Here is a 26,795-nt window from a genome sequence, read left to right on the forward strand (position 1 = left end):
TTCAGACGAATAACGCACACGCTATATTATAATCAACTGAAAATAAACTTTTAAACTCACCGTATTTGATCATCCGTTTTTTTCGATTTTAAAATTTAATCGACACCTTCTCGATATTTTGTTACACTGACTTTTTTTGTTGTTTAAATTGATATTTGAATGTTTGCAATAAAAAAAAGTTTTCTGTATCAGTTATACTGTTTAATAACGTCGCTTTCGTATTTGAGTGCTTAATATATTTGATGATTTGTGACACACTCAAAATGTCGGTGTACAATTACTTATATACGAAACATACTAAATAATAATATGATGTGTAGACATGAACGACGGGGTAGTAAACCAATATAAAAATAACAACGTCGATTTCGACCAGTGTTGCACTCCAGCGGAATCGGATTTCAAATGGGACGGGGACGAATATAAAAAAACGTCAATAGTCAATACTACATTTTATTTAAATTTTAAAACAGTTTTTAAACACAGTATAAGCAAACATTTGTATTCATTAAATAAAATAAAAAATAACGTAGAAATAGTAGAATCCTATAATAATAATAATATTTTTTAAGTGCTACGGCTAAATTCCGAACACGATTTTTAATAATAATAGGCGCTTAAAATAATATTAAATTTATAAATGTATATAATATTAATTATATTGAGTTTTATATAATGTAATTATTTACATTCGACATAATATTGATATTGCTATATTTTGTGCATTTATATTAGTAATACGTCAATACACAGTTTATTATGATGTCGTCGGTATACGCACAACACAGGGCACAACACTGCGGACTTGAACAATTAACTTCAAGCGTGTGTGTGTGTGTGTGGCAGCATACAATATAATAATATATAAATGTACATATTATTTTATTTTATATTACATATAGCTATAATATATTTGATAATAATATTGTTTGAAAGAATTATCTTATATAATGAGATGGCGAACATTTTAAATTATTCAAATATATTTCAATTGAACGCTACAACTGGTTTTCTATAATATTACGTACACATGTACAACAAACATTTAGCTGATTTTTATTTCTTTATACATTATATATTATATAAATATATATAGTTACACTAAAACTATAAAAACGATTTTCTTAAAGCAATCATATACCTATATGTAATGCAATTTAGGTATAAGGTACACGACGTAATTGTTATAAAAATGTAATAACTTTTGTTAAAAATGTATTTTACAAAACGCGTAATATAAGTACTGTAATATACATGTATATATATATATAAAAGGTAGGTACTCGAGGAAGATTTGCACGCGTTGAAATTATTCAGAGACCGTAATTGGTTTTACGCGATACTCGAACGACTCGGAATAATGCATTCATCCCTACGGCAGCAGTTCGTCGTTTATAACGCTTTCGGAGTATACGCGTTCGATTTTATACGCAACGTAAGGAAGTGATTTCGAAAATACACGAATGATATATCTTTAAATAAAATAGATGAATATTATTCGCGTTGTTAAATGACGTACTTACGTCGTATACGCATCGATGTAGACAAGGCGAATGAGAAGGAGGAAGTAGATTTCCGGAGACTCTACCATCGCCTTCACGCCCCGGAAATAACAACATTATTATTGTTATCGGATTTTTTTCTCGTCAAAAACTTACGTGCCCTCAGTCGTAACATTAACGTACGCTTTAGTGGATCGGTCGGATGGATAAATTTATGGATGTGTGTGTGTGTGTGGATGGGTGACGACGATGCGGACTCTGCGCTGCTACATGTGCGTTTAGCATCAGTCCGAGTACGACGTCTTGTCGGAACCTGGTGACGGCGACCGCGGTGACGTCGCCGCTTGGTTCAGGTGATGCGACTGGTAGGTCATGGCGTGCGGGTGAACGGTGGTGAGGTGGTGTAGTTGCGGTTGTAGATAGTGGTGAATCGGCGCGGCGAGGAAACGCGGCGTCTGCTGTTGCTGCTGTTGCTGTTGCTGCTGCTGTTGCTGTTGCTGATGGTGGTGGTGGTGAAACGACGTCATCGCGGCCGCGGCCGTGCACACCGTGGCTGCGGCTGCGGACATGGGCGAGAACGCCGAGTGCGAGTCCATGAGGGACGGATGCGCCATGGACGGCAGCTGATCCGAAGAACACATCTGAAACACGCGACGTACGGGTGGTGTGTTATGCGTGACATATCGACATATCGGTAAGCGCCTATCGGTACTGTCTGTGGGTGGAAAGTTGAGACAGACAGACAAAGAGTGATTAGAAAGTCCTAACAGTCGATGTTAAACTAACTAAGCGATTCCCAAACCGTAAGCTGAATATTTTTGATGGGTCGCGACTCGTGGTTACGATTACGGTTATTTTAGCCTTAAATTATTTATGGCATACTTGATTTTTTTTTCGATCAAATTTATGGATCGCCATTGCAAAAAGTTTGAAAAACACTGTACTAAAAGATGCGATTTCGTATGGAAATCTGTAAGTCAACACAATGGTTTCCGCCATTAACCACAATGGTAATATGGCGACCTTAATGATTTTTAAGAGGAGATTATAGACGAGTTTAATATTTCACCCACTCACCTATAAGGCCCGAAAAAGGCTGTCACATTTTTTATGATTGGCCGTAGTAGATATTAAATTATTATCTATCCATCCTCCATCTCTTAAAAAACCTAACCTAACCTAACGTGCAGTTTTACACGAGTAAAACTGTGTACGAGCGAATACGACGACAATAATATAATACACCATGTATAGTGTGTACACATTAAACTTAGGAACTGATATTTTTTACAATATGGCCTCGAGTTAAAAGGGATCGACCCCAAATGCGTTTTCTTTTTTAACATCATTATAATATTATTGTGTCGTGTATAAAAAAAAAAATAAACCGTATGGGATAGGTACGCATATGTAAGAATTGACAATGTAAATAATATATCATAATGTGACGTGTACAATATAAAGGGTACGAGCGGGAACTTCTCGAAAACACCGTAAATAAAAATGAAATAATATAATATTATGTTCGACTGCTCGAGTAAGCGACAAAAATCGGGTTCTTGTGAGCATTTACATCACTATAGGACGAAAGCTATTAGAATGGTAAAACACGATAATTGCCAATATTATTATGGGCGCGTCATCAGACATTTGACTTATTATTATAATTCTACTTCAATTAAATGACATTGTAAGTTGTAGTTTATAACAGATCATCAAAAAATATAACGCTGATGCAACTGCAAAGGACATTATACCTATCTATGATATGAATTTTAAATAATATTTAAAATGTTTGAATGGACTATCTCTCGGATAAAATTATGATAAATTAAATGTTAAAAATTAGAAAACGTTTATTATTTTACCGTACAGCAAATCTTTCACGCAGAATAAAAGTTGGTAAAATTATTATTATTGCCCTTGTCCACAAACCAACAAATTCGATCAATTCCATTTTTTATATTTTCGTATAGATTTATTTCTTTTACTGTGCGATGACGATAAAACTATTTATTGTATTACAAACCCATAATTTCTTTACTATTATAATACTTATGTGTCAGCTACTGATATTATGGTCGACTCTACAACTCCGAATGAAATTTGAACAACGCCTAAACGTTTTCCATAATCATATTTTTCTATTATGCCGAAACATAAATGTTTAACGATCGTGAATGAATTTTATAAAGGGTTTGAAAACAAAATAGGAGTTATTTGACATTAAATGTGGAATTTCGGCGATTTATATTATTTCTAAGTGTATTAAAAAATTCGTAAAATTATTGTTAAAAGAGTAATAATAATATCAATAACATTATGTGTTTAATTTAATATATAATGAGTAAATATTTTAAAACTAGTAAATTTCTATTTTACGCATGACTCTATTATACTGCAGTTTATAATATTTCCCTCTTAATTTGTTATGCATTTAAAACTTAATTGTGCCTTTGAGCACATATTATCTTATGTTGTGTATATGCTTAGAAAGTATTCACAGGACGTGCATTGTGGACGGTCAGTTATGGATTACCGCTCAAATAATTTAATATTCGTTTTGCCGGTATAGGGTGTTGATTTTCAAATAATTTCTATCTGATTATGCAATATACAACACTTATTTAACCCAAAATTTAAAGTAGAATTTCAGTGTCATTTATAACGGCTGCCTACAATATAATATACTATGAGTACGGTACTTACCATGAGTTCTATTGCGTGTAATACGTCGCCGTTGCACCTCTGAAGCACGTTTTCGATGTCCACTCGTCTCTTGTACGGAAAAACGCGCCTGAGGACATCGACGGCCGACCGTCCAGCGGAGTTAACTCCGGCGGCTGCTGCTGCGGCAGCTGCGGCGCTCGTTTCCAGGAAACTGGAAAAATTTGGATAGTTCGATGGCAACCGAGAACGGTCGGGTTCGGTCGGTGAACTGGAATCTCTTCGTTTGGGCAACGACAGATTTTCCGGTGCAGCTTCATTGCTGCTCTCGTTGCTTTCCACCTATTAAATCATATTTAAGTATATAGATAACATATTATAGTGATATAGACGGGGTAATTAAATATTAAATTTTAGAATATTCATAAACACAACACTTATAATTTTATTTTTTAAATAATAATGTGTAGTTATATTAAAAAAATTGAGACAGCAGTTTTCTGTCTAAGATTACTATGATTTTGTTTCAAACCCTCATAGAAGGATAAGGATACTTAAATGACCGTATTTAATATAAGGACATTTTAATTCAAATAAAAAATATTTTTCGATAAAAAGCTTAAGTAAAAATGATGAATGATTATCAATAATTAAACATAATCTGTTATTTTAAAATACTCATTCTAAATAACCGCCTTTCACACATTAACATAAGTTTTGTCACTTTATCGTATAAATTTTATCCCAATGAAAGGAACATATGTTATACATATATAATCACAATAAATAATAATTATCTATATTTATACAAGGACATGATGTCATAACGCAACTACCACATAGTGTATAGTTATTAATAATAACTTATTACTATTATATGTAAGATATTATACTATAAACAAAAATCGAAACTTACCTCCGATCTCGTTGGACTGTTGAATTTTGCGGCAAACTGTGTAGATGTTACTTGGGTAGGGGCGTTCGGAGACACGCTGGACGACCGGCTTCGAGTGTTTTGATCTTGTGTTCCAATCGTTTGGTCGTGTTTTGCAGTAATGGATTCTTCCGAACTGAGACGTGCTCTTTTCTCGTCTAAAATCGGCATAATATTTAAATCGCTCAATTAATTAATTCGGTGGTGTATGAGTTCGGAAGTGAGTATAAAAGGTTAAGGAAAGAATCATATGAAAAGTGCAATATCATTATGTGACAAGACCATAATATGGCGTACTGTACAAACAGCGGTCATAAAATTATATTATTACTTCTATTTAATTTTCCTGTGTTAACAAATACTTATATATAATAGAGTACGACTTAATCGACCCGTACACGTACACTTTAAAAAAACAAAGTGTATACACATAACATGCAATAATGTCTATACGGACGAGTACAACATTTATGTGCACATAGGTACTCGTATATTATAATACATGTGGTTAAAAATAATAATTATTACTGACGAATCATTAATCACGTGTTCGTAGCATTTGTATTTATATAATATAACGTGTACCTATATACACTATATTATTGGAAAATGGTAAAAAAAAATTAATAATAATAATACGTATCGTTTCGAGGCTTATATATTATGCGTGCGTACGTGGTGGAAAATAAAATTTTAAATAATACAACGTTCGTCGAAGATATTCGAGTGTATAATCATGTATATATATGTATGTATATTGTATTTATATGTATATATATAGGCCATGTATAAAATGCGGCAATTATTTTTTTACGGCTGAAAAAATAACACATCGACGAGGTATAACGGAAGGGCTATATGAGGGCGAATAGTGCGCGAAATGGATGGACGGAGGCACAAGTGAGAGAAAGGAGAGAGTGAGAGAGAGTGAGGGAGATCAATTTAAACACGCGGGGGTGGCTGGATTATAATATAATATGTCTAGTATGGCGATCGCGCTCTTAAAAGCCCGACAACCCTCTTTACCGCGGGTGCAGTATACCGCATAAGTGCGGAGTGAATCGCCCGAGTACATCATAATATACAAAATCTCTATTGTACAAACTCGCCTGCGGGATTTCGTTATTATTGAAACGTTTAAATAGGTACCTGCGCTGCAGTTGTTTTCCGCACAACCATATACATGTATATATACTATTATGTATACATAGTTAAGTATATTAATTGCAAAGGTGAATTACCACCATGTACACGTTTATATATAATATTATAAACATATGCATAAGTCACTAAGTCACAACAGCTCATGTACAATTTGCATATATATATAACTATATACATGTATATATACGGTGGTGCAGTCGTTTGCGGGGACACTCGACGGCGGTATACAATTGTTTACGCAAAACTATATAAATTATAATACATTACAATCACAACCAATTACCCAACTTCCTTCAATCCTACCGTATTTTAGTACATTATATAATATACTGTACCATCGAGACTACAATATTGTTATTATTATATTATTATATACATATATATACATATACCTAACTTTAAATTTAACGGCACTTTAACGAGTTTAACGCACCCTTGAAAGTTATTATTTTTTTTTAAAAACGGTTCTTATAATATTATACCGTTATTATTACCACTGCTATGTACCTTAGTGTTTACAGAACCAAGTTAAAACGAAAAAAGTGCATTAAAATATAAAACACAATTTATTAGAAAACTTACATTATACATTATTGTTATGTATATGCCTATTATATATGTATTTTTTTATTTATCAGCGAAAACAATTTGCAAAAAAAAATAAAATGACTAAAATAAAAGTATACTTTAATACGTTATTTTCCAAAAGTTAAGTAAAAATCACGACTTTATACTTAATTAATTTTGAACTATTTCTTAATTAAATATTCTCTTAAATTAATTTCAGAGATACCAATGCTGATAATTAAAATAATAAACTTTACGTGTAGTTCTTCTATTGAAACTTTAGGTATATATCATAGTTATACGAAATACGGATTAACAAAATATAACATGGTTGCATAGAATTATCACAAATATAATTGCGTACAACTTTTATTTAAAACTTTATATGTTTATACATACTTAAACTAGCTTATTATATTAGTTATTAGGTATTTTATTTTAATTACAATATATTATGTTTCGTTTTCAAGTGTTCTTTAAGTAATAATTTTTAACAAAAATAATAAATCGAGATAGCGTTTGCGTAGTCGTAAACATTTCTATTAATCTGCGATTTTTAACCCTAAATAACTGCTCTTTTAATGTTAAAAAAACGTAACGCCACCCTTGGCATATTCAACTACTCAATTAATATAATATATACGTTTATAATTTCCCCATCTTTTGTTTAAATTTACGGTTTAAATTCGTTTATTTTTAGTTTTAATAAAAAACACTATCTCGGCGAAGAATACAGTGGGTAAATATTGTGACCAAGTGCATTTCAAATGATATTATTGTTTTATCATGTAATATCTGCGGAAAGCCAAAATTTGAGTCTGTAAAAGCAATTACTTAGCTACCACTTTTTGCAAATCCTTTCCACCCCACAAATAACTGCTCAAGCATTTAAACTCCTAAGATAACATTGTGTAAAACCACGTCTTTGGAATATCCATACAATGTTATCTGTTTAACAAAAAGTTTAAAGTGAGTTAAGGAGGGTAAAGAGTAGAGGTTAATTGGTAGTTGTGTTTAAGTTGTGTGTGCGTTGTTTTATAATAACCTCTTAGCCACCATTGTGAACGTACACATACAACGCGCCTCTTAATAAGAAACACCCTTCCCTATAAATAATATAATATACACACATACATACATACATAAATAAATATAATATATACGTACACACACCTATATAATAATATGCCCTAAACAATGAAGACGATTAGGGGTGAGTTAAAATCGTATATAATAATATACTTAATATAATAATGCAAGCAATTGAGGTCAAGAAGAATTCTGCGGCAATAAAAGAGGAATTCGGATAATGTTACTAGTGGTTATTATGTGTGCGGCGTGTGTACATCCATATACATCACCCACAGTCATAAACAGGGTCTTCTGTTTTCCTCGCGCCACCCTCGCTATCGACGGAGCCCATAATTATTATTATATACTTCCTTCGGTTGGCAACATAAAATATTATCGCAGACGTCAATTAAACAGTAATATATTCCTTTATCCTGTATACCATTGTGCGTAATGCGTATATAGGTATGTAAATGTAATGTAATTAGAAATTTCGAATAGCCGAAAACTGCACATAATACGCCATAATATAAAATTATGGTTCATGGACTCTCACTCTTTTTATCATTTTGTCATTTGTAGTAAATTTCTAAACAAAATTTATGGCCAATATAGTTATGGACCATTGATATTGACTTATTTTTCCACGTAAATATTTATTTTTAAATAATGTTAAGCATATAAATGAATGAAACATAATACATTACGTATAATTGTTTTCTTTATTTTCTATTTTACTAAGTATGATAACCTATGATTAAATAGTATAATATCCTTTGCTAATTTCTATAAAAACTATGTGTGGCAATTACTTAGTATACTATATTATTAGCTTGATATGTAATTTTTTATCAAAATAAACTGATAATGACGACTATATTATATTATATAAAAGATGGGTTATTAGAAATATACCATAAAGTGTGTATAAAATAAAAAATATTACTGGATAAGTTAAGAATATAATATATACAATAGCTTAATAATCAATAAATTTCTACCGACTAACAAGTATGAAATTAGTTTAGGAATATGGTAAGATTGTATGATTTTACCTGGACTTGATCTAGCAGCAGCTGAAGATGACGACGATGGTGGTGGGTATATCAATCCAAGTTCCCTGGCCTCGTTTTCCTCTTGAGCCTGTTGTCGTCTTAGAGCTACTTGGGCAGCCATAACTCTCTGTCTTTCTGCTATCAAAGTACATTTTGCGCAGGCACAATCTCTCCAACGACAGTAGCGTTTATGTCCCTAAATAATAAAATAATAGTATGTATTAACATTATAATTCATATAGACATAATAATATGCGTTGATGTTTAAAAATCGAATTACTTTTAATTTTAAAGTAAGATAGTATCAATAATGTGTAATACTTCTAACACTAATAAAACACAGGATTGATCGAATTTCAAAAAATACAATTTTATTCATCTATATATCTTTTAATATAATAGGTATAGATACTTTAAACGTGTACAAAATATACCGCTAGTAATAAAACAATTTATCTATATAATAATATGCAAGAATTTTTTCAAAGCATATTTATATACTTAGTAATTACATTATTTTAAACAGAATTTATAAATAATAGATAATCAAATTGTCTATACTATATTAATATGCAAACACTTTTTTTCTATATTTACAAGTAAACATTAGTTATGCAATATTATTATATACATTTAGTATTTAAATAGTTGTATGGAAAGTTGAACCAATATTAGTCCACTAAGTAATGACGTGTAATAATATATTTTATTAAACATAACACCAGTAGTTAATGATTTGAAATTATCACCAATGTGAGAAACTTAAAAAATAGCAATCACCAATTATATTTCCATATTTCCATCTTGTTTTGTAACCCCTCATTTTTGGTTAAAAACCAATAGTCATTCATATACATGAAAACATGCATTTAATAAAATAAAATACATATATCGTATATAAGTAATAATATTGTAGTATTATAAATTTAATGAAATATAGTATTTGTAATTTGTATTTTTTGATTCTATAGGTATTACTTTATTTCCATACCTATTATTATGAATATGCATGTTAAATATTATAGATCAAACGATTAACGAATTCATAAGTGTTATTTTTATTATCAATAGATTTTAGCGTGAATACCTAATAAATAATAATAATATGATTGTCAATGCACTTTTGGGAGTTTGAACATTATACAATAAATAATTATTTTGATATATTTGTCACTAATATTTATAAATAACTATAAGTAGATAATTTAATATTTATTATTAAACATTTAAATATAAGCGCCGAAGTTTAATTCATTACAATAACTGAAGTCAAAATTATTTAAGTTACATTATGACATTATTACACATCCGAAACATTCAACTTTTTGTTTCATTTAAATTATAATCTGTAAAAGAAATGACTATACAATAGTCTAAAACCTAGCGTAAAAAGTAATAACTCACCATCCTATTCTCTGGGGTTTTAGCATTGTCATTTAAAATGTTAAAAATGAATTTCGCATAATTAAATTTATGTGTACCTATACCTAGTTTCAAAATAAGTTCCTTTAGTATTTACAGAAAATCCCATTTCAAATTTATAAGTGAGATATCAAAATATAAATCTGTATAAGTAATTTTTAAATGACTAATTTGACCGAGGTCAGATGGATAGATTATAGACTCATATACTCTAGATTCTAACTCATTAATGAACAATGAAACGTTTTTAGTTATCGAACATTCAACGTAAGTCACTACTCACTAAATCGCCATAACCTGATAAAAACCCTAGTATGATACGCATCGGTTGGCATAAATAAATTAAATGTGTTCAGAAAAAGAAAGATCAACAGATAGATTAATATCTAAATATTCAAGAGACTACCTAAACCTTTTTATTATCAACTAAGTTATACTTTTACATCAAAGGATTTTACCTCTTGTAAAGAATATTTGAGCATAGTAATCTACATATATTTTTAATATAACTTTTTACCATATTTTATAGTAAAAGTATATCATTATTATAAAATTAATACCTGTATACATTATTTAAATTAATGATTCTGCTTATATATTTAAAATATCAAGAATAATTAAATTTTTATCAGTAGGTACCTACGCAAATAAGTAAGTTTATAATTATTTAATAAAACCTAAACTTACAAATATTGTAATTTATAAACTTTTTTTTATTATAAAGACAACTCGTAGTTTTTTAAAAACATAAATGTACAAAATCATGATAATTTTATAAAACATGTAATCTTACAAGTTGTGTTACGTCAAATTGCCATACGTTTTATGCATATTAAATGAATTAACCAAAATATGTTTTGTCAGTATAATTAAATGTACATATAAAAAAAAGCAAATGATTTATAATTGCAAATTATTATACAATTAAATAAAAAAATTTGTTTCTAAATATTTTATTGTTATCTAGATATGTTTTTTTTTTTGTTTATAATTGTTGAGCTGTAATAGTATAACTAAAAGCTAATAAAAAAGAAAAAAAAACACAGAACATTATAAATTTAGTTTCAATACAATTAAATAAATAGGTGGTTCTTTGAAGTTAATTAAATGTGCACTAATAAAAGTGAGATAAAAATATTCTAATTTATGTTCCTAGAATCGTATTCACACTGAAGAGTTGTTTTTATATTTTTCTCTTATACACACTTATAGAGTATAAAAGTATATGAGTACCTACATAAGTTGTATGTTTTATAACTTTAAGTGATTTATATAATATGCATATGTATATTATGTTATATCGTGTATCATCAGTAATAAAACATGGACAATTCATATAAATTACATTCAGTTTTATTTTAGTAATTATACTTATAATTTAATAATAAATTACTAATATAATATAAAATAAATATATATATATATATTATATATGTATGCATATATATATATATATATATATATACGATATTATATACTATTCGTTAATAATAATCTTATTTATTATTTTATTAATTATGAGTATTAATTACTGAATGATAACAAAACGCAAGTGTGGTGTGCACCTTATATCACGTGCACTAATAACTCAACTACCAACCTCAATGGATAGCTTTACAAAATTAATTGTTTTAATTTATGCAAATATGCAACAATGTAACCAATACATATCGATATTGAGTAAATTATCAATAAACGGTTAAACTTGCCAAAAGACTAACTGCTATTAGTCGAATAACGAGTTACAATAATAAAATAAAAATAAATTAACTCAAAGTTTAGCTCTGAAAAGATTACTTTTATATTTTTTAAAAGTACATTTATGTTCTTATATATAATTATGATGTTTTCTACAATAATAATATTATAAGGATTTTATACATATATATATATACATAGATAAATATTAGTACATTTCAATTACTTCTCACTTAAAAAAAGATTAATTACAACAATTTCTGTGTTATTAAACTTTATGTACTAAGTGTAATAGGTATAATAGCCCTTAGACAGTAGTGGTTATATTATATATATATATATATATATATTATATATATATATATATGTATGCATATATATATATATATATATATATACGATATTATATACTATTCGTTAATAATAATCTTATTTATTATTTTATTAATTATGAGTATTAATTACTGAATGATAACAAAACGCAAGTGTGGTGTGCACCTTATATCACGTGCACTAATAACTCAACTACCAACCTCAATGGATAGCTTTACAAAATTAATTGTTTTAATTTATGCAAATATGCAACAATGTAACCAATACATATCGATATTGAGTAAATTATCAATAAACGGTTAAACTTGCCAAAAGACTAACTGCTATTAGTCGAATAACGAGTAACAATAATAAAATAAAAATAAATTAACTCAAAGTTTAGCTCTGAAAAGATTACTTTTATATTTTTTAAAAGTACATTTATGTTCTTATATATAATTATGATGTTTTCTACAATAATATTATTATAAGGATTTTATACATATATATATATATATATATACATAGATAAATATTAGTACATTTCAATTACTTCTCACTTAAAAAAAGATTAATTACAACAATTTCTGTGTTATTAAACTTTATGTACTAAGTGTAATAGGTATAATAGCCCTTAGACAGTAGTGGTTATATTATATATATATATATATATTCATGAAATACTAATATTAATATACCATTATATTATAAACACCTAAATCTATTAAACATACCTTTTAATCTGTATTATGTCGATATGTCATGGCTAATTATCTTAAGTACTTGAAGTTTAACATTTCAGAAAATACTTATATGGATTTCGATTATAAATATCAAAATATTCAATAAAATCATATTCTTAACAATTTGTAATAATCAGTTTTCATTTGAAAAAATTATTGTACATCATATACTATTTTACTATTTTGTTTGAACACTCTTTCAACATCATAAAAAAACTAAGTAATAATAGGTATACTATTTGCCATTTTAGTATGATTAAAAATCCAATCATTAAAATTTATTTAAATGTATTATTATAAAAAAACGGTGGATGAGAAAGAATTCTCTTATAAATTAGTGAAGACCACCAACATGATCAAAAATTTTGTTCGCATAAGAAGTATATAATATAATTATTGGCGCAACTATAATCACATATATTTAAAAAATATAAAGTACTATTTGTAATGAAGGTATAATCGGACGCATGACATAATATATATATACAATATGCGAGTTATATACAGTGGTATCGTATAATTCATTATCAATCCTGACTTTTAATTCGGTGTCTACACACATTAAATACAATTTGTATTTCATTTTTATTAAAACTCAAATAGTCTTTTTTTTGTTCGTAAATTATTAGGTATAATAATTTAAATGTCGAAAACAATTATTTGAAAATATATTGTAACAAACGTAAACACGTGCGACTGTGCGAGGAGCAACGCGTGTTCAAAAACATGAAGTGAGTTTAATGTCGTGTACCTTCTACCTATATAATATACGAATTAAAGAATACACTCGTTTTTGGGGAAATAAAAAATGCACTCTTAACGTTATAACACATAGTCCGCGTTAAACGCGGGGGGGATTCAGACCACCGTCTACATTCTACCCCCTTCGAAAATTTTTTTTTTTTTGCTGCGTTCGCCCCGCACAAAGTATAGCACTTCATGTTTAACGTTATACGGTTATTTTGTTAGACGTAGGCGTACAAGCGACAACACTCACCTTGAGGGCGGACACGACACCGTGGTTTCTGCACCGGGCACACTTGGGCGTTCGCTGGTACCGCTCGGACGCTCGCTGCAAGAAGAACGCGGGAGACAGGCCTCCGAGTACGGCGGGATGCTGCGACATGAGGGCAGCAGTCATGTCCACACCGCTGGGCAAACTCATCGTTACTGCCGGCGGATACGCGCGCACACAGCACCCGGACGGCGACGTCGAGTCTCTCGGGCCCGACCCGCGGTCGTCGTCGGTCGGGCGGGCGCGGCGACGGGCCCGGAGCTCCTCCTCTCGAAACGCCGCAAAGTCCCGCCCCGCCAGCACGCGTATATTTTATTCTTACACAGTATACATATATACCTCTTCCGCGGCGGCTCTACAAACACAAACACGCACACACACACACTGTAAATATAATTTTATATATTATTATTATTATCATTGTATTACTTTATATACGTATATAATATTCGTATTTTGTATTTTGGCGGAACAATAACGCACACGCTCGCGGGCCGTACATAATATAAAATAATTTTCAGGTGAGCAGTACATATATATATATATATTGCATAGGCGTATAATGTAAAGCACGCACCTCTATTCTATATATATACGCGACTATTAAACTGAAATGATATAATAATAATAATAATAATAATAACCGTAACACGTATACACGTCTAGCGGGGTAGTAAGTCGGCGGCGGGGGCCACGTCGAATCACCGACCGCGTTTACCCGGCCAAACTCCACCCAGTTCCCCCCTGCGGTGCACCGGTGTAAGTATATTATATATATTGTATACATATACCTCATATACTGTACATAATATTATATATACATATATAAGTATAGTATATGCCTATACACACACACATTACGTGTATATGTATATGGACATAATATATTATTATTATTATTATATAGTTATAATATATCCCCCGACGAGGCGACATGTATACGCGTGCGATATTATGCGTATATGTATATATAATGTATAATGTTAAATAGATTATTATATAGGTATATCTGCAGTTGGTATATATATATATACATTTTTGTCGGTTATTGTTCGATCCCGCGCATAGGGCTATATAGGTACCTATTATATACATGTATATTATATTATCGTACGATGAATATACGTATATATTAATATGTGCATTGCGACTATATAATAATATATGTGTATTGTAATAGTCCCGCCAAGAGATCTCCTGCTATGCATACCCACGATCCCTACGCCGCGCGCTATATCCTGCTGCACTGCTAAACCGCATGTAAAACACCCGGCCGCTAACTAGGTATACAGTATAATAATACTATATAGGTACCTATTATTATTGTTAATATCGTAATATTATGTCTGCATATATTACGATATTATGTATAGAACGTAGATATATAATATACTTAGGGATCACGTGATACGTTCGATATTCGAATCAAATATCCCGGTGCCTCGACAAATTATAATGTTCTAAAACGACACTACTCGTAATGTGTAAAATAGGTAATAGGTATATAATATTATTATTATAATAGCCCTGCAGAGTATACTCACTTTAATTACCCGTCCAGTGCCATCTTGTTCGCCTTGCATTTTTTGATTTTAATTTTTTTTCATGAATTTTCAACTGAGAAAAATAAAAAAAAATATTAGTGTAGGTAATAAATATCTAACAATATAATATATTTATATTTTACTACTGATGAATCTGCCAATAGAAAGCAAAAATAATTTATCGATTTGAATTTGATTTTTCTAAATCAAAACAATAATTATATTATATGTGTTAGTATTAATAAATAAAAAATTGAAAGTTATTGATATAGAATAATATCTGAAGAAGAAACTTTATTTTCAACTAGAGGCTATAATATAAGACTCACACTATTTTGCCTTTATGTCGATAGTGCAAGGGCTTTCCAAATATTTATGGCCAATTCATCAAAATACAAATTGTGACACTACTATTATAGAAGTGGCAATAAAATGGGTGTGTTACACTTAAATTTTAACTAAACTGCAGTACCGCCACAAATTTTTGAAGTTAACCAACAAGATATGTTAATGTTTATCTGGTTTTCCTTTTGTTGGAATAAAAGAACAATTGGTATCATAAAAATATAGGTTATTTGTATATCAATTGTTGTACCTCCAAATTTCTTTGCTGTAGATACTAAAAAGAAATGGAGATAATTATGCAAGATCCTTGAGGGGTTTTAGACATTAAGTGGAGACGATTTAATATTGTTCATCTTCTATGCAAAAGTATGATCTTTGAGGAAAGACTCTACTAATTTTATTACTTTGATTAAAATTAGTTGATTAATTTATTGCACTAATATATATTTTTTTTCATAGAAATTCATACTTACCTAAATTAATCAATTTCAGCCATTGGTTAGATTGTAATATTAAAATGCCGGTTTGAAAAAATAAATTTGGATCACATAATAGCTGTTTAATCGCTTCTAATATAATATTTGTATTGCTACTAAAACATGTATATTGTATACTGCAAGTGAATTTGTTATAATTAAGATTTGTCACACATTACCTACATAGTAGGTAATTTAAAATTAGTCATTATTATAGTGTTTTATTTTATACATAGTGTATTGAGTTTTTTTAAAATTTTAAGGCCAATTATTTATACATAATATAATGTTTTAGCAGGCAATAATGAAATAGCTATAGCTTATGATTATGAATTTAATTAATTGATAATAGATAAGTGATAATTATTGAGAATCCAGTTTGTTCTCTAATGTTTAGCTGAAATTTAGATTGAAATATTAATAAAGTTAATAAAATATGTTGAAAACATTTATCTTTGTAAACAAACATTAAATAAAACAGCACTTACACGATTCTGAAAAATACTAATTACGACGTTTAGAAGGGTGTAACAAAACTAAATGTACATAATTTAACTCGAGTCTGCAAACATAATATGTAGGTATTGCACGCTACATTAAATCGATGATTAATATGTTATGCATTTTATATTTTGACATTTGACATTTTAATACACTTTATCGTACATAGATTATAATTTATATATACATAATATATAGTATTTTGTATAGTGTTTTTTCTCCGAAATTCCCCACGCTGTCGATGACAACCGATTTATAGTTGACGCGACGCTCGCGTGTGTATTTTTATTATTATTATTTATATACATATATATATTATAGTGTTCAGAAATATCGCAAAGGGTTGTGAACGTGACAAAAAGGGTCATTTTTCGGACACCCCCTTTACCGCGAGTCCTCGACGTCAGCCACACAGTCTGAACGCTAGATACCATAACAATAATATATAGTGATCGGACCCGGCAAATGGTCAAAAAATTCTAGTTTTATTATAATTTTTTTGTCCAGCCTCTCGTCGCCGACAATAATATGTAAAAATATGCTGAACGTTTTGGCGGATAAACAAATATGCCAATGACAGGTCACCCGATTTTGTCGAATCGTATGGATTTATAACTGTTGACTCGACGGTATTTGGTATTTTTTTGTCTTTTTTGTCCCATTTCCAAAAAATAAAATAAATGTTATTTAACCGCATACGACCGAATATAATGGCGTTTTATAAAAAGTATAATATGATCACGATTTAATGTATAATGGATGTGTATACCAGATTTTATGTCACCGCATGTTATACATAACATAATTTGTGTATTGGATTTAAAGTTGAATTTTCACTGGATGCAAATGAATGGACATTTTTGATTAACTTACTGAGTGCAATAATAATGTGTGTACGTAACTGGATACTTTGGCTAATGTAAAATTATGTAGGTATTTATTACTATTTAATGATAAGTTCTAGTTGTACCTATATGTGTCAAGAGTGCATAAAAATTGTAAATTTTGATGTCGGTCGAAGCGTTGGAACATGCGATGACTGATCTTTTTTCATCCATCGAATAGTAAATATTTTTTCTAAGAAACGTGTTTTCCGTCCTTTATTCAATGGATGCTAAAAGTTAATGTCCAAAACGGATTAATATATATGAACGTATAGTGTCATGATAAGTGTGTTACTAATTGCAATAATTAGACACTAATTACCAAGTTCGTAATTATATAACCATTACCACGATGATATCGATACGAGGCAGATGCGTGATATCAAAAAGTATGCATATAGCTCGTGAGAGAATGCATTTAAATTAGCTTTGGTGAAATACAGCAATTACCTGTGACCTGTCACTGGTAATAGCACAATTCCAGTTCATGCTGCACAATATATCATATACTATGTATTTTATATTTTATAAAAACCTGTAAATTAAAAAACAATTTATTTTTAAAAATATGCTTTTAAACCAGTTTTAAAAATAACTTATGAGTAACATAGATTTTGCAATTAAAAAAAAATAATAATAACTTAGTGTTTTGAAAAAGCAGTAAAAAAACTTAATACAGTTTTTTTTTACTTAATTTTAAATTTCTTAAAGCCAATGAAAGCTTTTTCAATTTTGATAAAATCCATTAACCTAACTGGGTAAAATGTTTGATAATGAATAATATGTATAATTGATAATTTTTATTATTTTTATTTATTGATAAATTAAATTGATAATTGATAAACACAATTTTTCACAAGGGTTTGCATTTTAATGCTGACAAAATTATTTAAAATCATAAAAATTCGCAAATTATTTTGCTGTTGAAAATATAGTTTTTTCAATTTTAAAATAGCAAAACTTTGAAAATGTAATACAAAATTCCTCATAATTTTATCTCAGAGAAATAAATTATGTCAAAATGCATACGTTATCATAAATTCTGTAAAGATATTTTATGTTTAAATTACACAAAATAATATTTGACAAAATTCTTATTAATCGAAGTATAAAGATTTTAGATATTTTACTTGAATTTTAATCAAAAAAAAATGTAATACGTTCTCTACGTAATTTGAGTCTTTTAATTATTACAATGGGTTACATTAGGTACTATAATCATTTTAAAATTATAAAAATGTATTTAAAACTATTTTTACCTTGTATACATAGTACGTACTAATTATAAGTTCATGGCAACTTATAGTTATATTGTATAAAATATTAGTAAACAGTTATATATAGTTATATATACAGTAGTTATGTTATATTTTTTTTATTTATTTAAATGAATTAAACTTAGCATATTAGGTACCCGTGGAAAATAAATTACTATAATAGCAATAGATACTGTTGTAATGTTGTATACAATAATTTATCATTAAATTAAAATATAACTCTTCCCTTATAATTCACTAACTCAATGATAAGTTACAGTCAACAGCTATAATACTCGTATATATTAGAGTAACTTCTCCAAATTAATAAATTAATAATATTTTAGAACTAACGACTAAATTTATAATTAAGTACCTATACATGTAATTTGTGTAAGTGATCTAATATATTTTTACAAAAATTAGAAAACGATTTAAAATGAAACTGAATATATTTTATTATATTAAAGTTGATGTATGCTAAGAACAAAATATTTTAGAAGTTTTTAATTAAGCAAAGAAAACATTTAAATCTATTCGCGTATTAGTTATCAATGCATATGTTTCAAATGGAAGTATTTTAATTGGTACATTTAATTAATTAATTAATAGTAAATTTATAATTTAAAAAATTGGGTGGAATATTACAATGATTTTAAATATTATATTATATTTAATATCATATAACCTTTATTATATAAAATATTGTTGTAAAACATTAGCTGTATTTAATAATTAAAAAGATCTATTTATTATTTCAAACCAATTTTACTCTCCTGAATATTACCTGATTATTAGTATCTACATGGTACTTTAAATGTGATATCAATCATAAATCACGATGATAGATTTAAACGGTTTTGCTTTGAACATTTGGGCACATTTTATGGCTCTAACCTATGCCTTTCTTAACGGACGTGACTTGACACCACAGATTCTGCTAGATCGTTATACGCAAAACAATAAGTATGTACCTATAACAGGAACATCAATAATCGTTCTATAAATTAATTACGACCAATAAATAACTATAAATGTTGGGTTGACATTGAATTAGTTCAATTATGAGCAATAAGATTTATTCAGAATTGATATTCAGTCGTTGTTTGGCCATCAATAAGTATTGCTCTAACACTTTTATAATTAAGAACAAATTTTAAAACTGGAATAAAAAAGTAGAATGGAAAATTTGCAGTTGTATCAAGAGCTTAAAATAAAATGTTAACATTTCAAGACAAATTAAATATATTTAACAAATAAGTGTATTTTTGGAGCAATTTGAGTTCAATATTGTTTAATAAAATCTTTTTTATAATGTAATATAATATTGCATATAATAACTCTCACTAGAGTTATCTAGTCACTACTTACTATACACATTCTTTGAAACACGACACATAATCAAACTATATTCTGTAGTTGTAGTTACCAATTCTATAACAGATTCAAGTCTAAACTTTAAAGACATAATTTAATATTTTAATTCAAAGTTATTCAAAATCTCGAAAATTCCCAATTTATTCTGGAGTTAATTCATACAATTTTTCAATTTTAATATAATAATTAGTAAAAGATTGAAAATGTAATGCAAGACTTCTAATAATTTTAACTCACAGAAAGATAAATATGTCAAAAATACACAGGTAATCACAAATTGTTTATAGATATTTCTAGTTTAATGTTTAAATAATGACAAAATCGGGTAGGCACTTAAATGAACAAAAAATAACAATTTTAATTATTTTGTTTGAAATATATTTTATTGTTTACAATATTTTGTTTAGTCTAATAGGTTTCTTAAATAATATAATAATATTATATTGAATATATTTATATCATATTTATTTTTATTTTGACAGACAAAAATCTGTTGCACAAAGTTATTACATACAATAAAAATGTGTGATAAGTGTTATAATAGATATTATAGCTGGCATAAGTGAAGTTAGTATGATAGAAATTCGGCATTTATAAAATTTCCAGGTGTATTAAAGCATATCCATAAAGAAGATAAGTACATATAATTATAACTATAATTATACATACGATAAATACATACTACATATTGTATTGTTTATTCATAATATATATATATATATAGATGTTTATCAATCATATTTACATGGTGCTCTTCATGAAAGCTAATGTATTTTCTTTTGTTGGTCGTATGATGATTTCAGCGATCTATAAAAATCAAAACATATAAATATGAAAATATGTATTAAATATTGGGACTGAATAAAACAACCTATTATAGTTGGTTCCATTTAGTATAGGAGCTAAGAAAATTATTAGATGTATAAGAGTATTCATTTGAGCGGAGAAAAGATGTCATCAAATGTTAATTTATGGTCATAATATTCGGTATAATTACTTATCACTTATCTGTACTTTTTATACTAAATTATGGAAACAAAAAACTAGAATAAAACATCCATGCTGGTGGGGGTTCGAATATTTACAACCGAAGATGTGGAATACAAATATCAGGATCGGTAAATTCATAAAAATTATACACTAAAATATGACTGGGAGTGATATGACTGTCTTTTTTTATAAAACGTAATTTCTACTGAAATATATTCGTATAATATAATATCATGAACATTGTTGTACAAATACATACAAATTAAGTGCTAAGTTACGAGTATGTTGTAGATGAAATAGTTATATCTTATGAATGTAAAATAATTAACCATGAATGAACTGAGATAATATCACTCCAAACAAATTCTCTGGTTTTCTTCCAAATATTTGTGAATAAAGTTTTCTAGCTTTTCAAATGAGTGGGGTTGAGATGGTGATGTCACATATACATACTCCGTGTAATTCGAATAATAATATAATGGAAATTATTTTTGAAGATTACATAAAACAATACAATTTAATAAGTAGGTGCTGGTACCTAATATTAAATAATAATAATAAATAATAAATTCAAAACTATTAACTTTAATATTCATAATAAGTTAAGTTAAATATATAGGTGAATAAAATGGGCTAATAGAATTAAAAGTATTTCAAAATTAATAATTTAACCACACTGATTAGTTGATGAACGAAAAATATAGTATCTATTGTAATATTTTATGTACTAACAATTAAAAAAAAAAAAAAAACAATTATATTCGACTTACGTTAACACGTTGTGGTACACTCAACGCATACATGATAGCTTCAGCGATGTCAGTAGATTTCAACATATTCTGTTCTTTTAAATGTCTCACTTCTTCAATCATTTCGGTTTCTACTGCACCCGGACTGATACTCTGGAAAGAAACATTTTCAACTAAAACTATGTATTTAAAAATGTATAATATTATTTTTTATATTAATTTTTCACTTTGAATTTAAATAGAATATTTTATATTATTGGTAATTTTTACAGATATTATATTAAAATTAAAACAATAAAAAAAAATACTGTGGGAATTGAATATGCTACTTTTAAATTTAAAATGATTTAGATGTAATAAAGTTATGTATATTACTTTCATATTTTTCTAATGGTTATTAAAAAAAAATATTATACATCTACATATCTATCATAAATATGGCCCATCACGAAATAATAATTAATTTCACCACTCGCAACCTATAAAATATTATCTAACTAACGAATGTATCCAATAAATAATTTACAACCAATTAATGAATATAGACAATAATATAGTCTATTTATATCGATTATATAGCATTGAGTTTTAAATTTTAATAATTAAGATTAAATAGATAGACATAATATTTGGGATATAAGATACGTATAACGATTTATACAGCGTAAATAAGCTTAAAAACTAAGAAATTACCGTGACTCTGATGGGCAAATTTTTCATGCCTAACAATTCTCTTAAAGACTCTGTAATTTCAGTAACGGCATGTTTGGTAGCGGTATAAATTGCAATGTCTTTCATAAATGGAAATTGGTAATGACCTCCAATACTATAACATAAGTTAATAATACATATATTATTGTTTTGAAACTAAATGTAAACTATAATAACTAATAACACTAAAATTCTGAATTATATGAGTAATACATATAAATCTTGATTTTGTTTATTATAAAAAATATTAACATTTATACGATTATATATTCATTAATGCATAAGATTATACAGAGGCGAATTGGTCACGAGAGTTAGGGAGGTTTAGGTATCTTTCTGAGTCTCATAGATCCTAATATTAAAAAAAAAAAAAAGAAATATCGAAATGATATACATATAATATTAGGGAAATTACAATGACATAAATAAAAAAAGCGAGGTCAAGTGTCTCAACTGTACATTATGTGCCGTACGGATCACTATTATAATATATAGGAGTGCTAAATTTGAATCCAATGATAAGTACCATTGTAATGTTTTTAATTTCTGATTTTTTTACTCTTTACCTAATATAAATAAATTAGTATTAAAAAAGTGAAAAGTGGTGCCGAACAAATTAAATCAAAACGTGCAGCAGAACTTAAAATGATTGGAAATGATCCGAAACCAAAAAAAAAACTGTATTTTAAAGATCAAAAGTTGTCAGTTGAGTTTTCTTTAACTACAACGCCAATAAAGGTAAGTAATTATTAATAATACATACAGTGGCGTAAATATAACTGTAAACTGTGAAAGAAGCTTCAGCAAATTAAAAATAATTATGTTCTTCTATTGAACAAAAAAAATTAGAAGCATTTCTATTGACGATGAGTTTTATAAAAGAACTTCTAAAAGATGTAGATTTTGATGAAATACTAAATGAAGTAAAAGAAAGTTATTCATTGATGAAAAATATTTTATGTTAAGAATAAATAATGATATTAAATAAAAATAAATCAATAAATTATTATTTTTAAATGTAATTATTTTTTATTTTTATAAGTAAATGAGTATAGGTCACTCATATACGTATAAGATTACATACCTATACGTTTATTGTACAAATGAACAAGATTAATACTGGTTACTTTAACAATTTTCTCTGGGGCGGTTGTTCACCTATTAGCCCGCCTCTGAGATTATATTAAATTTACCTGTTAATATTTATTATGTGGCCCTCTTTGGTTTTGAGTTCTTCCATAATTTTTATGGCTTCCCTGCTGCAAATGTTGAGACCTATGACATTAGTATCAAACATTTGCTTCCAATCATTTGTTTTTCCTGAAAATTTTTATGGTGGTTACAATTTTTATTAACTTTATAATTAATTAGTTCATTGATACTGGTCATACAAAACTACCGATCATAAATTTATAACTGATATCTACTTCTCAACAAATATTTAAATATTAAATAACTTATAAATAAATTAAAAATTATTTCAAAATATAATTATTTATTATATTGTATTTATATTATAAGTATTGCAAATACGTATTTAATCAAATTATATCAGATATCATGATTTGTTATTTATTTTATGATAATAAAATTCATATAAATAATTAAATGATATTATTTTGAATTTTTGTAACAATAAATATCTACTATAACTTAGCTTATGATGACTGAAATATCTGTAGATATATTTAATCATTGTATAATTGTACTTCAATTTACCTAATAAATCACTTTGTTTCATAACACCTGCATTGTTAATCAGTACATCGATAGATTTTAATGTTCTCTTTACCCAATTAAAAGCTTCCAAAATGTTTTCTTCCGAACATAAATCCACTTTAACGTAAAAAAATTTACCCAGTTTTCCTTTTAAACTCTTTTCTAACTCCTAAAAAAAAAAATAGTATTAAATACAGGATACAATATACTAATATTATAAACGAAAAAATGCCAATTTAAACATTTGGATAAGTAACTTAATGTAGGTACGTATATTATAGCTGCCGATTGTAACGTATTATTAAGTTAGTTACTATGTAGACTGTAGGGGAATGTTCTATGAAAAATCATTGTATGAAAAAAAAAAACGATTTTGAGCGAAGTTGGTATATCCACCATATTTCCAAATAACATTTTATCAATTATTATATTATAAAATCGAAATTAATAAGTAAATAATATAAATATATTTATTATGATAACAATTATTTATTTATCCATAAGTAATATAGTTCGATAGGTATAAATTATTCTAAATAAGATTAGTATTAGTCTGAAATATTAAAAGCCGCTTAAAGCTGTTAAAATGTTTTCAAAGCATTCATAAATATAAGAGAAATGTATAGAAGCCTTGACTAATTAGAATTATATAAAAAAATTAAACTAAAAATTAGTAGGTATAGCCCGGTATAGGTATATCTAGAGAGCCTATATAATAATATATTATATATTATTTTAAAAATAATATTGTTATATAGGTTCTCTAGGTATATCTATAATTCAGCAGTTATGGTTAAATGAACTCAGTTTTAACCAGTCAGGTTAAAATGAAACGCATCGACCTATTTCATCAAACAATATGAACCATCATAATTTATAAATAGAAATATTTAATTAAATGTATTAAATTTGCTTTAATAAAAATGGAATATTTTAATTTATAATTACAACGTACCTGAAGTTTATCTTCTCTTCTAGCAAAACCAACCACAATCATTCCCTTTTTAACCAGTTGTCGACAAGTTTCCTCTCCAATTCCAGAAGAAGCACCAGTTACTACAGCAACTTTTCCATTCCACTTTTCCATTTTCGTGATAAATTTTATTTTTCAGCTAAAAAAACTACACCGGTGCTTATCAACGTCTAAATTACAATTGAGTCTTCACTATGAACAACCGTATTTATTATTTTTGTAAGCATATGAGTAGGGGTATAAGTATTGTGTAGACTAATAGGTAAGTAAGTAATAATTTATTATAGAGGGGATTTTAATGATCACTTGTACTCACAATTAGCTGACACGCGATTGTCAACAAAATATTCACAATATAAATATTATATCTCATGACCTTAAACATTATAATCATCATAATATTTAGAATCGTGAATTTAATATTATTTTAAGCTTTAAGGTCATGTAATACAAAGTTTTTTTGATATTCAATGACTGATTGAAATAAAAACCAAACCTGTTATTAGTACACAGTTCGATGGAAGTTTCTAGTATACAATTTTAGTTCCACAGTGTCTACGAAAATTTTAAAAACCACTATAATCATAGATACTACTTGTATATTATTAATTATAATTTAAATAACCACTTTGGTATAGTTAAGTAATTGACTAGAATAGAATTGTTAACTATCGAAAAAAAATTTAAAAAAGCAAGATAGAATGTAGCAATACTTTGTTGGATATTTTAAATCATCTCGTTTCGATCAACACGCACAGGAAAGAAGAACATATTGTTATAATACACTTACAAGGTGCTTTTTAATAATACATTTTGAAACTTAAGCGTATTGTATATTATAGTAAATAACCGTAAATACTTTATATTCATGTTTGTATTAATTATATTAATTTTAAATTCTGAGCGGAGTGATTTTTTTTTGTCTGTGTACACCATAACTTGTCGAAATAATGCTTCGATTTGAAACGAAATGGTAAACAAGTGATTTCCAGTGCAAATTGAATATTTTTGTTACATTATAAAAGTCAAAAGTAAGAAGCTTCTTACAGTTTTAAAAAATATCTGGAAAACCACAAAAAAGTGACGAAAAACTGAAATTTTTATGCAAAACCAGTTTCTG

The 26,795-nt window shown here is 27.8% G+C and overlaps 2 protein-coding genes across 2 annotated transcripts; both read right to left on the reverse strand.

Moving 5' to 3' along the window:
• Positions 1–437: 437 nt before the first annotated feature.
• Positions 438–14,438, reverse strand: LOC114129952 (doublesex- and mab-3-related transcription factor A2-like). Its single transcript, XM_050201113.1, has 5 exons — positions 14,133–14,438; positions 8,961–9,156; positions 5,086–5,261; positions 4,212–4,511; positions 438–2,143 (listed from the first exon to the last, which is right to left on the reverse strand). Exons 1-5 carry the CDS (start codon positions 14,298–14,300, stop codon positions 1,787–1,789), a joined length of 1,197 nt encoding a protein of 398 aa, XP_050057070.1. The 5' UTR covers positions 14,301–14,438; the 3' UTR covers positions 438–1,786.
• A 6,490-nt stretch (positions 14,439–20,928) lies between these two features.
• LOC114129953 (farnesol dehydrogenase-like) lies at positions 20,929–25,966 on the reverse strand. The gene is made up of 6 exons (XM_027994829.2): positions 25,658–25,966; positions 24,703–24,871; positions 24,177–24,303; positions 22,966–23,098; positions 22,294–22,425; positions 20,929–21,340 (listed from the first exon to the last, which is right to left on the reverse strand). The coding sequence occupies exons 1-6, from the start codon at positions 25,787–25,789 to the stop codon at positions 21,275–21,277; spliced, it is 759 nt and encodes a 252-aa protein (XP_027850630.1). The 5' UTR covers positions 25,790–25,966; the 3' UTR covers positions 20,929–21,274.
• Positions 25,967–26,795: the final 829 nt, after the last annotated feature.

This window comes from Aphis gossypii, chromosome 2 (assembly GCF_020184175.1).
Source record: "Aphis gossypii isolate Hap1 chromosome 2, ASM2018417v2, whole genome shotgun sequence".
In the NCBI taxonomy this organism is placed as follows: Eukaryota; Metazoa; Arthropoda; class Insecta; order Hemiptera; family Aphididae; genus Aphis; species Aphis gossypii.

Bases quoted from the DNA above. Each gene is read 5' to 3' on its own strand.
- LOC114129952 (XM_050201113.1), bottom strand. From the start codon at position 14,300: ATGAGTTTGCCCAGCGGTGTGGACATGACTGCTGCCCTCATGTCGCAG. The intron at 5,262-8,960 runs GTAAAATCATAC...TGCCGATTTTAG, and splicing joins TGCTGCTAGATCAAGTCCAG to ACGAGAAAAGAGCACGTCTC. The intron at 2,144-4,211 runs GTAAGTACCGTA...CGCGTGTTTCAG, and splicing joins TACACGCAATAGAACTCATG to ATGTGTTCTTCGGATCAGCT.
- LOC114129953 (XM_027994829.2), bottom strand. From the start codon at position 25,789: ATGGAAAAGTGGAATGGAAAAGTTGCTGTAGTAACTGGTGCTTCTTCT. The intron at 24,872-25,657 runs GTACGTTGTAAT...TTTTTTTTTTAG, and splicing joins GAAGAGAAGATAAACTTCAG to GAGTTAGAAAAGAGTTTAAA. The intron at 22,426-22,965 runs GTAATTTCTTAG...GTTTCTTTCCAG, and splicing joins ATTTGCCCATCAGAGTCACG to AGTATCAGTCCGGGTGCAGT.